At 38.3% G+C, this 16,854-nt stretch overlaps 1 protein-coding gene across 7 annotated transcripts in view; it reads left to right on the forward strand.

Moving 5' to 3' along the window:
• LOC103137307 (LIM and calponin homology domains-containing protein 1) overlaps positions 1 to 16,854 on the forward strand; it is an 80,115-nt gene that overhangs the window by 19,633 nt on the left and 43,628 nt on the right. For all 7 annotated transcript variants that reach the window (XM_016670915.1, XM_016670916.1, XM_016670917.1 and 4 more), the window contains exon 2: positions 14,309 to 14,379. In XM_016670915.1, the coding sequence (XP_016526401.1) occupies positions 14,309 to 14,379 (71 nt within the window). The remainder of the gene's footprint in view (positions 1 to 14,308; positions 14,380 to 16,854) is intronic.

Genomic DNA, 16,854 nt, shown 5'->3' on the forward strand with positions numbered 1-16,854 from the left:
AGAGAAAGCTTTCAACAAGAGAGATTAAAGCAGGCTAGCATTCAAACTGTGTTGCAGCACTCACACATGCGCACACACAGTGCCATCTAAAAGAGAGGCAGCCGGCCGTGTGCCAGGCTGCACAGTCATTCTCTGCAGGGAAGCTGTTAGGTAGGGTTGTTACTTAGCACGCTTAGAGGTAAATCTAATAAAAGGGTCACCCTGAGAATAAACTGATAGGTGACAACACATAAAGTGTCTAGTGTTAGGCTTTGATCTTTTAAGCCTAAAGACATTGAAAAAAAAAAAAAAAAACTTCCGGAAATAGTTATTAATACAAGAGGGACATTTTTGGCTTTTTATTACTTTATTTATTAAATGGGTTACCACATGGCAATGTCAAAATTCTTGATGAATTAAGCAGGAAGTGCTTTTATTTTGAAGAACCCAAAGTGCTTTGCAATGAAGCCATCTAAACAGAGATAGAATAAAGAAGCAAGTTGAGTTTTGAAATGATCCACATTAATTTAATGCCGATTTCAGTTTGTGGTTATTGTTATACATCCTTAATTAACTTCAGTTCTGTAACATTCCTGGTTAACAAGTCAAATGTAACTTTAAACAGAAGAATATACACATCTCTGTCAAAAGGTGTGGTTGACAACTTGGTGGCTCAATTAAGTTAATTGCTAATGTGTGCTATTATGTAAATGCATGTAGTACAAGAACATGTTTAAGCGTTCATAAAATAGAATTAGCAGACTAACACTAGCTGAGCACACCAAAAGCTACATAGTGCAGTTAAGACGTTAACTCATCATACCTTTACACCAAAACCTCACTTCAGAAATACAGAACCAACTCTTTATCAATGACTTTCACAGGTTTTAAGTATAGTTAGAATTATGTAAACATGCATTTTTTTTTTTACCTGAAACCTAAATCTGCTTGCTTCTTTGTTTTCACCAGTGCCAAAAGTTGGTTGAAATTCGACCTGCTTGAGTTACAGAACAGTCATTTTTTTAGGCTTTAATGGGAACACAAAAGCTAAGGAGCAAGAAAAACCTTATTTATCTGTCTTTGTAAGCAGAGTTGGAGAAATCACCACTATTCTCTTGAAGGAAAACAAAGCTGATTAAAAGCATTTTTATAGCAAAGCTATTCATGTTTTCTTCTTGTTATTTACTGGCCTTCTTACTTTTGACAGGAAAAGTAGAGCCTCTGGAGCTGTTTTGAGTTGTTCCTTTGAACACACTACAGAGGAGAAGTGTTTACGTTCTAGTTGAACGCCCCGCTTCTATTTAATTAAACAGGAGCCGCAAATCAACAGTGAGCCAGGAATATGTGCAGGTTATGCAAGCCTTGTTGCTCTACGTCACTCGTCTTGTAATCTGCCAAAACTATTGATTGTCCTCATTTACAAGCTGGGTGGTCACATGCCTGCCTCTGATTTAATTCATGATTTATGCATTCCTGTATGGACTCCTACATTTTGTATACAGGTCAGTTTAGAAACCATAATTAGACCTTTGCAAATGTGCAACAACTCCTCTGTTGTTGTTATGAAATAATCTTATGCAGCTGTACCCTTGCTATAAACTTAAAGCCATTGCAGTAGGTGTTGTTCTGAAACCTCCCTCTATCCTGAGGTGTATGAAGCTTTTAACAGCAGCTAAATGGGACCTTCTGAGGGAAAAAGCAGTGACTGATGTTTCATCACCATCCAGGGGATGTTTCTAATTAGGTCATGCAGGATGAGCTGGTTTCCTAGTTTTCTAAGCCGGCACTCTGGGGAGCTGGACTCTTTCTGACTGCCGAGGGAGTGAAACTTGACTGACAGTCATAAAGCTGTAACGTGAGAATTGTTTAAGAGACACACCAGCTTTTATCAGAATATTGGCTGTATTACAACTGACTGAAAAAAACAGAAACATAACATGTCTCTAGTGGTTACAGATCTTGAAAATCTATCCTTCCCACCCATTCCCTGAATACATTTCAGATTGTTGTTCTTACACAACACACAATGTTGGCAAAAGTTGAAAGTGACACAGGAGTTACTTAAAACCTAGAGATCTTAAAAACTGAACATTTGGAGTTGTTATATAAATGGTTTATATTAAGTACTTTGTTTTATTTTGAGTTAAATAATCAGGTCATTTACAGGACTCTGGAGAACTTGACTGCATGCTGAGGAGATAATTCGGCTATTAGCTTCAGGTCTATTGGATCATTGATACACCTTAATGCTGCAGAAACCAGCCTTTGAGGCCTGGATTTGAGGACCCCTGTCTTTGCCCGACTTGAAAGCTTTATGCAGACACTCCATGCCTCCTTCTCTGTTTTTAGTACTTTTTCATGACAGAGTTATAGCACCACTTGCAGGCCTGGAATAGTTACAACAGCACTTATGTTTGTTTTCATTGTCTTCATGTAGAAGTAATTTCTTTTACAGATTGTATGTTCAGAGAAATCTTGTAGGAACAACATAAATAATGGGCATTTTAGGGACAGTGGTTTTCATCCAGATAAGTCTTTTCTGGTTGTTTGTTGCTGAAACAAAAAGCTAAAGTAGCAGGTCGTCTTTTTGAATCAGAGAGGTTTAGATGACTCAGGTTTGCTATGAATGGGAGCTTTTTGAACTGAGTGGGATTGCTTTCATTGTTCCTCACACAGTGTGTCATACACATTACTCTTTGCCCACTGGGTCCAACATTCCTAAAACCCCCTAGTCCTCATCCCATTCAGACACCAGCACACACACATGCACTCTCTCACACACGAATACTGGCTTCACCTCATTAACAATGTGTGCAGCCATCAGACCCTGGGAAGTGACACAACCGTGCCTCAGATGACCAACACTTGCATGATGACAAAATATACATATACTTGTTTTTTTTATTAATGCAGGCAGATGGCATCTTTTATAAAAGGATCAGATAAAAGAAAGTTTTATCTGATCCTTTTCACCTTATCTTGAAATGGCATGAATAAAATTATACCAAAATAAAAACATCCATGCATCTGTGTCATGAATGAAAAGGAGGGGAAAGAGGTAAAAACTTTACTATAATATTTCCCCCTTATGCACTTCCTGCTTTCATGTTTTGTTTTGGTAAGGAAATGACTGGTTTACAAAATGCATCGTTTTTACTGTCTTTGCTGACCAATTTGACTATATTGAAGAAATGTAAACAAATCTAGAATTTTACGCAGTGAAAATTGTTCAATTTAGATTTTTGCCAATATTCATGTTTCACAATCAATATGTCCATTCTTTATTGGAAATACTATTTTTCTTTTCTATCTCGGTGGGCATGCATTTTAATGCTGGAATTTTTCCTACATTTGACTTATTTTCCACATTTAAGTAGTTCTTACTTTAATGCTTAATATTTGTCTGTGCATCTTCATGATCTGGCTTAAAGAAGTGGTCAGATAGTATCAGGTTGTTGTAACAGAAGTGGATCTACATTTCCGTTTTAAAATCTATGAAGCTATTAATGCTCTGATAAGATCTTCTTTTCTGATCTTTAAAGCTGCTTCGTAGAGCATTGCATTCAGATTTGCTGCTTGAAAGGTTTTTCGGCACTCAGGTTTGCGTAAGCTACATTAAAGTGAAGAGGATAAAAGCTTCTTTTAAAAGGCAGAAGTCTGACTTGGACAGTAGAAGTCCTGTTCTCTGGAGCTGCAGAAGGTCAGGCTGTGTGTAGCAGCAGCAGGCAGAGGTCTCCTCAGGCTCCTTCAGAGCTGGTTCACTGCCAGCCCTGCAATTTAGGAAGCTTGTTTGTTGAATACTGGAAGCAGTTTAACTTTGGTAGGCCATTTAACATTTCACATTGATGGACTAAATGCTAAGGGTGCTCTATTTTATTCTTTCTATGGTTTTTCCTTGATATTATCTGCATAAACTAGTATTTAATCACAGCAGTTAAGAAGAATATTAATATTAAAAGAGTAGGCCTTGGGTAGCAGTAATGTTTGAGGCCATATAACACAAACCTGTCACTCATTCAAGGAAGAAAGGCCCAAGTTATAAATAAGTATCACATCTAGATGCAAAAGACAAGTTAGGAAAATGCTGCGACAGACTGGCGACCTGTCCAGGATGTACCCCGCCTCTCGCCCGGAACGTTAGCTGGAGATAGGCACCAGCACCCCTCCCGACCCCACTGAGGGACAAGGGTGTTCAGAAAATGGATGGATGGATGGATGGAAGTTAGGAAAATGTGTTTTGAAGTTTATTAGAAACCTCTCAGCATCCTTGTGTCATGTCTTTGCTAACAGCCATTTTTTTGCATTCAACTCAAAACAGACTATTCAGTCCATGTAAACTGTTGTTTGTCTGAAATATGTACGTTCCAGAGCTTGAATGTGTTTTTAGGAATGCTCAGTCCTGTTAAATTCATTGTGTTGATGAGACCAAGTTGTAGACTTTTTTACTGTTTTCTATTGGACAGAATTGCCTTAAATGTCCAAATTGGATTAAAATCTGTTGTAATAACCTGAATAATGCCCTGTTTTGATGTTACTGTTGACAAAGAATGTCAGTGAAACTCCTGATGAGACCTGAGGACAAAGCTTTGTGAGGATACGAAGAAAGAGCATGTAAGAACATGCAGACAGGGAAGAAAAGAATTTTTTCACGCTGACAGATTGGGGGGTTTGGTTTGTTTTGGCTTGTGTTCTTGCCTGGCTCTCTGAAATTGACAGCATAGAAAGGAATCTAATTTCTGTCATTGCTGTTTTTAATAAACATCCAGGGTCTGTTGCCAGGATACTGTTCTGAGCATTGTGCCACTTGTGAATAAACTCCAAATCCAACTTTTAATACCCAGGAAGAAATTTCAAGTCAACACATTTTTACTACAATTACTCTATTCTGAACCTGGATCATTCCCAGGTTCCTAGTATAGCTTAAAAATACAAGACAAAGAAGTGAGAGCAAGAGACAAAACAACAGAGTAGGCAAGTTCTTTGAAATTGCATTTTCATCACTTCATCAAAGTTTAAAACCAAATATGGGTTTAAATATGAGTTTCTTGTCATGTTCTGTCAGCAAATTGCTTCCACACTCTAATGACCGCATGGTGGCAAAAGCAAAGTGTTTTTTTTTTGTTTGTTTTTTTTACACATCTGAATGTGGCAGAGGGACAAAAATGAGGCCTGTTGCAACGTTCCGTCGCTGTAGAGATTGGTCATACTAAGACAGTCATTTTAAAGTTCTTAAAGATCTTGAATTGGCAGAAAAGTCAAGTGATCCTGAAAACATTCACATGCACTTCATAAATCCAACAGTCTGTCTGTGAAGACTCAGGCTGATCCTGAGCCCAAAGAAGACTCCTACTGATGCTGACTGTGTCCAGTTACTTTAAGATCTTGTCTGCAATATAAGGCTTAAAGGAAAAAAAAAAAAAGGTCATGATGGCCTCTGACATTAACATGACAGATCAAACTGGAGATGTTTCTAAGCAGCACAGTATCAGAGGTTGATCTTAAAACCCAGCTCAGCCATATATTTGTATTAGGCCAACCCAGGACTGGGCCTTCATTAAACAGGTTAATACTGCCAATGAGCTGTGTATGGACCAGGTCAACATGAGGGCGCCCGCTTGTCTGTCAGAGTTTGACTTCACTCCTTGTGTGACCACTGGGTAGTTGTTGTTTTGTGCGTCAGGAAAGCTGTAGCTGGCAGGATATTGGAGACTAGGGGAAACACATGGAAAAGCCCAGCTGCTTAAGCAGCTTAGCTCAGAGAACCAGTGTCGACATCGAGGATCTTTGTTTCCTATCCGGGTTCTTGGAGAGCTTGTCTCTAAAATCCCGTCAGGTATGAGAGAAATGGTGAAGTTGTGCTTTTCTGTGGACTCCATGAGTTGGTCAGTGTGTATTTCTTACATTGTTGCATCTGCTTACTGTCGTTTTAACCCTTGTGTTTACAAATGGGGTCCAACTGACCCCACACACGTAAAACTTGTATCATTTGCCTCTGTCCTCCACGTTTGCCTCAGTCCTCGGACGCACAAGGGTTAAGGAGCAAGGTGAATATCTGGTTCTTGTTAAAATATTAATAAAAGTATAACTATTGCAGTGGTTCTAGTAAAGGTGCTAATGCACAGGAATGACAATTAAAGAACCCAAGTGAGACTCCCAACTGTTATAAAATCATGATAAATAAAGCTGAGATATTTTTAAAACAAAAATCAACAAAATGAGCAAAATAAAGCTTTTATACCACTACTTAAAATACTTAATATGCACATTTGTTTGTCTGCCACTCTGCTTTGTGAAGTAACATTTACAATCTGACTATAGTTCTCTATTTCTTTCTTTGATACATTAATGTGTTTTTTCATTGCCAGAAAAATTCCCAAATAGGTTTGTACACTTTCTTTAGCAAGGAGAAGGTAGACTTCCCAAGTTTAGTCAGAATAGACGGCTGACTGACAGCTTCACTGGTTTTTCACATTTTGTCAACTAAAATTACAGTGGAACAGGTTCTAGCGGGTTTTCCTGGAGGATTGTCCTTTATTTACCTCCATCCATCTTCTAGAGGTGTACATTAAAACCACGGCTCAGTTGGTATCCGGGTTCTAAAGTCACAGCAGTAAACAAAGAATTCTTGTCATTTTTTAAAATTAGATTTTATTATGGTATAAACAGTGTTCCAGTCTTCACGGACCTGTACATGTTTTAGGCATTTTCTTTCTCCCACACACCTGACCTGAATAAGTGGGTGATTAAGAGGCTTCTGCAGCACTTGATGACATGCAGAGGAGGTCATGCAATCACTTGAATCAGATGTTCTGGAACACAGACACAACTAAAATATGCAAGGCAGAAACCCCTGATGACTGGAATTGAAAAACTGATCTAAAACTTAAAAATGTGAAAAGTATAGAACTGACTGGAGATTTCACTGGAGTTTTTTTTTTTCCCCAATGAATATAGTAGTATGAGCAGGTGTACCCACTGCCTGGATAGATAGCTAAATAGATTATACAATAATACAACAACTTGAAAACAAATGTTTTAAATCAAACTGTGCCCATATTTGAGAATGAACCTTGTTTAAATCTATGTGGAGTTGCGTTGGTATTTTGACAACCTAAAGTACCAATTATACCTGAACTCTGCACAGCAGCTATTGGGGAAAATCCCCGTTCATCAAGGGGATTCCTCCCACTTGCATTTTATAAAATGTACAGAGTTTTGGCTTATTGGATATTACAGGAAGTCTTTTGGTCATAAACTTATTTTTCTCCAGTACCAGTGACCTTTACTTTCCACCTGAACTTGTTTCTAGTGAGTAATTCAGTTCAGAGCAAGCTTATTGCTTTGGGAAAAATAATTCAGATCACTTTTTTCCCTTGGTGTAGCTGTATGAGAATCTTAATGTTCCCAAATAGAGTTTAGTGATAGCTGGGCGTCCTCCCTGCTTTGTTTTTGTTCTCACTTTCTAAAGTGGGACTACAAAATGTTGCATTGTACACTTCTTTTCAGGTAGAAAACAAGTCTGTAATCATTTGCATACCAGACTGAAGCTGTTTTTGGTATGAATACAAAAATAGCTGGTAGACCCCGACCATCTACCAGTTTTGAATTTTGTGCGATAAATCACCACGTTTGGCACAACAGATAGCTTTCAGAATTTTTACAAATAGCTAAAAAATTGGTGGGTATTAAACATGAGTCGTTTTTTTAAAGGTTTTGTTGGCTCTAGTGGCCTTTATTTGAAAGTAGTTTGACAGGAAATAGGGGGAAGACATTGCAACAAATGTCACCAGGCCGGGAATCGAACCTGCGACCACCTCCACGAGGACCAAGGCCTCAATACGTGGGTTGCGCTTTGCCCCTGCACCCTTAAAAATGAGTTTTGATTCACAAGCGGAAAACAAGGTTGGTCCTCTGTAATAATGTATTTAAATTTTCCCTGACAACTTCCTGCCTAATCTAAAACCGGGAAGCCCCTCCTTTGTCCTTCATGCCCCAAGATGTCAATCCACGGGGGTAAAATGTTGGAAGGAAAGGTGGTGGCAGAGAACGGCACCAATGGAGACTTAGAGTTAATCCACAACAAAAACATTGTTCCACCTTCTAATCAGGATGTAAACGGGACGGACTGGCTGGAAAACTGACATTTAGCTGAGGGCAAGTCCATGTCAGTCACAGGAAATTTGTCTTGTTCAATCACCAGAGCTTATCAGAAGTAAAAGAGAAGGGAAGGGATAAAAAAGGAGCTGGGTTTTGGAATTCAGGCATTTTAGACTCCAAGGAAAACAGATTTGTAAGAGGGAGCAGCCTCTTCTGATGAGATGCCAGGTGTTTGCTATGGATGTATGTTATAGGTCTTTAAGTAAAAACCAGTTCTTGTTTCACAAAGTTAGAAACTCCATTTTAATTTGAATTTACTGCTGGGCTGTTGTTTCTGAATGCCCAAGCTGTTCTTACCCACGGCCTAATAGCTACATAACACCAGTGAGTGAGGCGGAGGACAAATGGCACAGTCTAGCATGTGGGTGATGTAGGAGTGTGTGGTAGACATGTTAAGTCTTCAAGGACTACATGTGATAAAAATCACAAGCAATAAAACATGAGCCTGCTTTTTATGCTCATAGAGAACAGTGTTATAACATCGTTTGGATCCACATGCAGAAACTGCAAATTATCTGTAGTTTTATTAAAAAGACATGAAGTTAAGTTCAGAACCAGGAGTTGGAGCCAGGAAACGTCTTCCTGGCTCCAAGTGACGTTCCTTTAAACATCAGAGAGTAAAACTGAGTTGAGCTTCCATGGGGTCTCTATATTTTCTCCATATATTGGAAATCTAATCAATATGTTCCTTTTGAGAGATGGACTGATTCCAGAGACAGATGTGTGACACCAAAAACACCATAAGAAAACATTTTCCTGTTGTTGCTGATCACAGACCAGTGGTCACAGAACTCTGGAGGCCGGAATATGCCTGACCATTACTTTATTATTATTATGTGATAATAATTTTATTGCTGATTATAACTGTGTTTGAATATGTATTTTTACTGCAAACGTCTGCTGACAACTGAACCGTAAATACTGCGATGAAATCAGTGTGTCTTGCTGAGTAGGAGAAATTCATGACTAATCGGGGCTTGTGTAAGGTTTCCCACGCCAGCTGACTCTCACAGGATCCACTGTGTGCCTGGGAACATTTGTGCTTTTCTGGTAAAAATGAGACAGTGACAGCAGAAAGATGAATGTGTTTGTGTTTCTTAATACATGAAAGCAAGTTGATGTTTTTTGAAGCAGAAATAAATTTACTTTTTATTCTCCAAAATACAGAACAGATTCCAGTGTTGCTGTAAACTTTTTTTATGGGGTGTAAACTCCTAGATAACAAAACTTTTATTGAGCCTTTCTGTTTTTAATAACCCTAAGAATATATTTCATTTACAGAAGCTTTCAAAGTGTACACACTCCTATTAAAATGCGATGTTTTGTGATGCCTGTCAGCGTTCAGTAGTGCTACAGTAGTACACCAGCCTTGGTCTCGCCTCCTTTTGATGGTCGAGTTTCGGACAGATTTGTACTCTGCGTTATTTTGGAGACCAATCAAAACTATATCTGTGGAAATATCACTAAACTGACAGAATATGGTCCAAGTTAACATTCTTGCTTTCATTGTATTTAAACATGCTGATTCAAATCTGATCAATAATGTGACTCATTACTAATTATATATTTTTGTTATTGCTGTCATCTATCCCCACACCACTCCAAGAACGTAAGCAGTGGTTGCAGCAGGAGAAGGTATCTGCAAAAACTTTAGTACGACAATTTGGCTACATAAATCATTAAGAATGCAAAACACCCAGAAGTAGGCTTACAGCTAGAAGTTACTGTATATCATTATTTTACTAATAATTAGATAATTATTTGTTGTTCTGCACATAACAATAATGGCTGCTGCTTGCTTGGCGTGATTGGCACATGCTAACTTGTCCATCAATCCTTTACAAAAGTCTTTTATAACTGTCCCAAACATATTTTCTTATGTTTTATGTTAAAAATTATATAATACTGTGTAGCTGGATACTGAATGGTTAATTTAGATCTTTTCTTTTGATGACTGTTTTTCTTGCACTTCGTGGTGGTCTTTCAAGATGACAGCTGATATAATCCATTAAAACAGGAGCTCGTTAAGGCAGGTTAGGCCTAAATTCTCTTCTGTCATCAAGTAGGTTTAGATGCATCAAAATTCATTGTCTTCCTCTAGGATTAGTCTGTCACAGCCCAGTGATAATTCCACTATCTAATGCTATGGTGATTACATTAGATAAACCTCTCTTACATATGATGATCCCTGTATCCCAGTTCACTTTTGTTCACTTTCTCTGGCCTGAGCAGTGAGCCTTTATTTGGTCTCAGCGTGTCTCACGGTTTCAGAAGTTCACATGCTGCCTTTAAAGTCATCCATCTTGTATCCTGCCTAAAAGAAAACATGCTGACAAAAATGGCTGTATTGAATGATTAAGCACTTGCTTTTTGTGTGGTCCGTTGGGGGTCTATTAATTTTTTGCAAGTCGGTGTGTGTGTGTGAACGGTCATCTTCAGCAATCTGTGTGCAGAAGAAGCTGGTGATTTTAGTACCAAAATAATTCAGCAGGCATAATCAGAAAATCTCTTTTAACTCGAGAAAAAAAAAATTACAAGTAATTTTGCCTTACAGACACACATTTTATGTTTTGTGTAGTGGTTGTAAAAGTTGGTAGGAGACTGTTTTCTCAGGGAGAACCCAACAAGAATTAATCTTAACCTGAAATCACTGATTCCAGTTCTCTTTGAGGTCTGTTCTGCTGACTTCAGGCACTTTATTTGGTACAACTTTTCAATTGTTAGTCAGTAACCAGTCACATGACAGCAATACATTTAGGCATCTAGGTAACTTGGTAAAGTATAAACTGAGAATGAGAATGAGAAAGAGAGGAATTTAAGTGACTTAAATCAGAAGTCATTAGAAACCGCTGACCAACTGTGATTTCCATCCATAGTCGTCTATTAGATTAACTGTATGAGCCAAAAAAGAGAAAGTATGCAGTGAGTGGCAGTTGTATGGACAAAAAAGTCTGATTCAACCAGATAACCATTTATTAAAACCAATAATTAGTGGCATACTTTCAGTTTGCTGCTGTGATTTAGTTAAATTTAGTCATGCTAACCTTAAAACTAAACCAAAAATCAAATCTCAAACCATTTTAAGCAAGATCACCTTTGTAAAGATGTTACTGGTTAAATCTGTAGACGGCTCAGTCCAGGACCTCGACTCGCCAATTTCTCGCTGCCATTCCCTTTTCAGATAGTAGAAATCTGAGGACTCCAATGCTTCCATGAAGGACCCCCACAGGGGTGGCAGTGGTGACAGCTTGAGAAAAGGTCCAGATGACTGATTGTAGGCAGATACCACTCCTGACCTGTGGTTGACCTCGTTGGAGGTCTAAGTGTTGACTGGATCCCCTCTAATGCTCCGTCATAGGGACCACTCATGCAAACCCTCTGATCTGACTCGGTGATGCATCTGAAAATGTATCGTATTTATTTTTAGTTCTGTGCCACAAAATGTTTTGGTTTCTGGTAATGAAAGCAATAGAAAGTTTGTTTCTGGAATAAAACGCTGGATGTCATAAAGCATCATCATAAAGCCAGAGAGCTGTTTGTGTCTCACCCTGCTGCTCATTTTATCAGCTTTGTGTCCTCTGTTAGCAGGCTGGACTCTCTTGTCTTTGTTTTGTTTCTTAGAACCAGAAGCTTTCACAGTTCCAGCTCTTGCCAAGATGAATTAACAAGATTATTGGCTGCTGGCCAGAGGATGTGTTTACGTGCGTTCTGTGACTTGTGCGTGCTTTGTTGGATTATGCAATACACTTAACTTGTTGGGCTTTAATGCAGAATGCTTTTGACTGCAAAGCAGGCATACAGATTCAGAGCAGGCATGGTGCTGGAAACCAGGCTTGTGGGGTTGAGAGCATGTTTCTGTTTATGTCCAACAACCTTTAGGCTTACAACGTCAGATCTGCAAAAGGCCTGGCCTCAGGGGCCTTGACGTAACTAGTGTTTTCATTCCCCATGTCAAGGAATCCCGGCCATTCTGAGAGGTGTCTAATTTGGTTTAGGTAGCTGTAAAGTTCTGGGTTTCTCAGGTTACTTCTGTCTGTTTTCATTGAATGGTCATCATAATCAAAGGAATGTAGTAATCTGTTTCAGACTGGGAGCGAGCACTGAGACAGCCATGAACTCTGTGGCTATTCAACAGAAAACTCTTTGATATTGTTATATTGATTGAATGAGTTGTGTTGCATTTTATTTTTTCTTGACATCCTTCCAGCAAAGACAATTGGGAATCTCTGACAGATACGAACCAACTGTAGAGGAGACTCTCCACATAAAAATTCCTTTCAAGTGTCTGTTTTGTGATTTATATTTTATAAAAAGATGTTCCGAATCAGAAACCCTCCTAGGGAAACTGGATTTGCCAAAAGCTAAGTTCTGCAAAGATTGTTTGTGTTTTCCTAAATCAGCAGAGCTTTCATTTCCTTGCGAATGCCAGAGTGGAAGGAATCGCTGCTTTATAAGAAGGACTTTGGTCTAGACATGAAGGTTTCCCTAAGGGAAGGAAGTGAATAGGTGGAAAACAAAGCCAGGGAGATTTATGTGATTGTTTGTGAAACAATGTGAGCGACATTCCACTGAAAACGACAAAAGCAACACATTCCTCTTTTTAATTAAATAGCCTCGTATGACCCGGCTTCACGTTCAGATCCAGACTTTTCCAGCTCTGGATTCGTCCCTCCGTTCAGGAATCTGATGTACAAAAAAACATTTTTTAAATTATTGCTGGTACCATTGTGTTGCTTTCTTTATGTTTGATTTTATTTTAGAATCAGACAAATATCAGACAAATTCTTTATCACCTCTTTTAGGAAGTAGTCCTGAGGCTAATTTTGATTTAAAGCTGCAATAGCTCATTTTTATACAAATTATTTTACATATCTATTAAAACTGTCATTATGTCCTGACAGTATAATGTATAACCTTACTGGGAGCGGTGTATCTCTGCAGATGGCAGTAGGACCGCATGGAGGAGCTCATTTCTTTCAGATTGTCTCGTATTATCCTGTCAGGATCTAATAACATAATTTTTTGTATTAAAATTTAAGTCATATTTTATGTTTGGGTACATTGGTGTTCATTTAGAATAAGTCTTCAGTCATTATCACACTATTTTTTAGATATTGGATACACTCATATCCCAAACTGGAACAAATGAGCTACAGTCTAATTATTTTTCCTCTGAACCCAAATAAGATACTTCAGACATTTTCTCTGTTTCAGGAGTGGTTTAACACAAGGACAAATAAACACCAAATATGGCGTCTGTTATAGATTTAGGGCCTACCTTTGGCCCTACTCGGTGTCACACAGCCGTCTGTTTCGTTTGTGGCCCCTCCTGAATCCACGGAGACCCAAAAACCTGACAAAAGCACTCGACCATACTCTACAAGTCTGCACTCTTCCCACAGCTGTGTAAATAAATGTAAAAGAAGCACTCAGGAAATTTAATCTTGTAATTGTTTTGGCTTCCTTAGCAGCAAACCGAAAGGGGTCTCTTCTTTTCATGCAGAATAAATGGATCTTAAAAGAGACTGGCCATGGAAGTCATTCGACAGCACATTTTTTGGCGCATGCCCCATCTTTTCATTATGTTGTTTACTTTTCCTCTAAAGATGCTTGAGTTCATGTTAGACGCAAGAACCATTCATGAAACGTTCAATCACACCGGAGAAACGTTTTATGTTCTGGGGGGAGAAGGGGAAGACTCCAACAGTTTAAATTGGATACTGAAGAAAAGCAGTTCGTTAAAAGACTTTCTTTAACAAATAAACATGTGTTTTGCACATAGCCATGCCTCATGATCAGTTGTCAGAAAACGCTCATAGACCGACTTCGTCTCGGATGGTCTGAGCCTCTATTAACCGACAAATCCTCTGTCACAAAACATTAGCCCGCCGCAGCCATTTGGTGAGGATGATGCAGCTTATGTCAAGCTTGTTACTGTTTAGAGCTGTTACACTGGAGGGGGACGTGACATACAACTGTTGTGTTTGTGCTCATGTCCAAGCCATTCTCAGATTTTCTGGTAGGGATGAAGATGTGAGGAGAAAAGTTGCAGCTCTTGTTTTGTTTTTTTCTGACAGGCCATGTGTCTAGTGTTCACACTGTGAACCTGGAATGATCTGCAGCCCTTTTGGTGTTATAATTGAGTGACTCACCACTGTTGTTCAATCTGTAGGCTGCGACTGGACGGTGCTTTGGTGACAAGGATTTCCGAGGAGGTTTGGAGAACGGGATTCTGCTGTGCGAGTAAGTTTTTCCTGCATTTGTTTAGCTCTGTATCTAAATATGCTAATTATGACTATTTCTTTTTGTCCTTTTTCTGTCTTCAACATATGTCAGTGAGAAACGTCTAGTTTAATTGTTAGCCATTTGTGGACCCCACCTTATCAATATATTTTTTAAATCTCTGCTATATTTTGTTTTCTCCTCATTTTATAAAAATGTGCATCCAGTTTTCAAAAAATTAGGCTAAATTGACTTTGAGTGGAGATGTACAGTGTCACAGTTGTTGCCTCTGTTTCCTTCCAGCAAGAAAGTCCTGAGTTTGAATCACAGGCTGGGGTCTTCTCCCTGTACATGCCTGAGCCCACTCTGGGTACTCCGGCTTCCCCCCACAGTTCAAAAACATGACTGTTAGTTTAGTTACTATGAATTACTTTGCAGAATTGCAGGAGGAGCTTAATTAACTTTCAAAGATAACTGACAATGGGGAAAACAATAACACTAATGCATGACTCTTCACTGCCCATTGACATCAGGTCACTGTGTCAAGTTGTGTAAAGCTACCTTCACACAACTTTTTTTTTATATGACTCATTGATTATTGAGCTTATAATGGGTTTTGTTTGTTTGTTTGTTTTTTATTGTGGTTCCAATTATTCATGTTCTTACAAAATATACAGAAATGGTTGTAGGGTTCTAAAAGAAGGTGTAGGTTGTTTCTGAATTGACTTGGTTGGTCGCATCGGAGTACAGATATTGAAAACCAGTCACATGAAAATGTTTGCTCTTCAATGGCAAACATCTCTGTTTTTGTGGTGCTAGAGGTCGGCCCCAGCCTCCTGTTTTTTTTTTTTCTCACTAGTTCACAGAGAAGTAACCTGAGGTTTTAGAGTTTAAGACACTGGTACACAGTTATCTGGATGCTGCAGCTCAAGGACCCTCAAGTTTCACTTCCTCCTGGAGATTTACCGAAACGGCTAAGTTTGAAAGTTATGACTGAACTCATTTCAGTTCTTTTTACAATAGCTCCCAACTACACATCTGTCAGCAACACTGGTTCACCATGAAAAGGACATTAAACATTACAGTTGCTTTTTTGCATAAAGTTAATCTGATGTTTGTCTTTGAAAACTAATTAATTAAGCTATGATGTTTTATAAATGTTGCAGAAATGCACAATTTTCCATATTGTTTTTAAAAATGTTAAACAGTGCAATAATGTTGTACTCCACATTTGCTTGATGTATTGTTTGGGTGACAGTTTTGGATGTTTGAACTGTTGGTTATCTGTGTTTATTGATAATGTAATTTTATGTTGAGGTGAATAAACACTGCTACGATTTCCAAATGCTTTTTGTAGATCCCAATACTTTATGTAATACGGAATCTGCCAGCATTGGTTTATTTGTGTATTTTTTTAAATGCATTTTTTAAATGGTTTTTATGAGGCACATTTTTATCCCAAACAATCTTTTTTGGAGTAGAGATATTGTTGTAATTATTATCAGCCAGTTTTCTTATCTACACACCTACACAGCATTCATAGAGTACAGAAACATCCTACTTCTACTGTTACTTCAAAATTATTTTTAGAAATGAACAAACCAGCAGGAAATCTCTAACTGGAGTAAGAACACGTTTTAGGCTAAGAGAATGAGAAGTAAATTACAGTTCCTATAAGAAGTATTCACCCCATAGATGTTTTACACTTTTATTGCTTTTCAGATATATCTGTAATGAGATTTGACCTACTTGATCAAGTTTTCTGTACTAAAATCCCCTTTAATGTCAAAGTAAAACTGATTTCAAGAAAGTAGCTACAATTAAATGAAAATATTAATAATACATGGTTGCATATTAATGCCATTTTAAAGTCACTGACATAATTCAATAGAAGTTCAGGCAATTGGTGCTTATAGTCTCAGAATGAGTGGAATGGAGGTCAGCTGAGTGCAGTGATTATAGCATAAAGACACCAGAATCTGGAATGGCCCAGGTTTTATGTTTAGTACTTTTACTTGTTATTTTGATATTAAAATTTTTTTATTTTATTTTATTTTTAGGTTAAGCCACCTCTCTCCTTCCCCCCTGTATTTCATTGCTTATGATTGATTTGTAAAAGAAATTAAAAGGGGAAAACATCCAGAGGATGCTATACAGGCACTGTATGGTACTGTTTCTCATATTGACTGCTGGAATGCGGTCGGCATCTCAGGTCCGCTGATACCTAATACTGTGTAACCAGGAGAGGGGTTTTCCCTTCACAAGGAAGGGTCATTACAGTGCTTCCTCTGATGAAAACAGACACAAAAGTTGAAATATAAGACAGGGAGGGAGAGCCGGAACTGTACAGCTGCTTCTTCATGGATACTAGGAATGTACTGTAGTTTGCCCCAGAGAAAAGATTGCTTCTCGTGTGATGAGAGATTGCAAAAAAAAAATAAAAAATATTACCTTCTGCATTTACATCACTGTGGTACAAAATATATGCTATCCACC

Source organism: Poecilia formosa, unplaced genomic scaffold, assembly GCF_000485575.1.
Source record: "Poecilia formosa unplaced genomic scaffold, Poecilia_formosa-5.1.2 Scaffold39, whole genome shotgun sequence".
Taxonomy (NCBI): Eukaryota; Metazoa; Chordata; class Actinopteri; order Cyprinodontiformes; family Poeciliidae; genus Poecilia; species Poecilia formosa.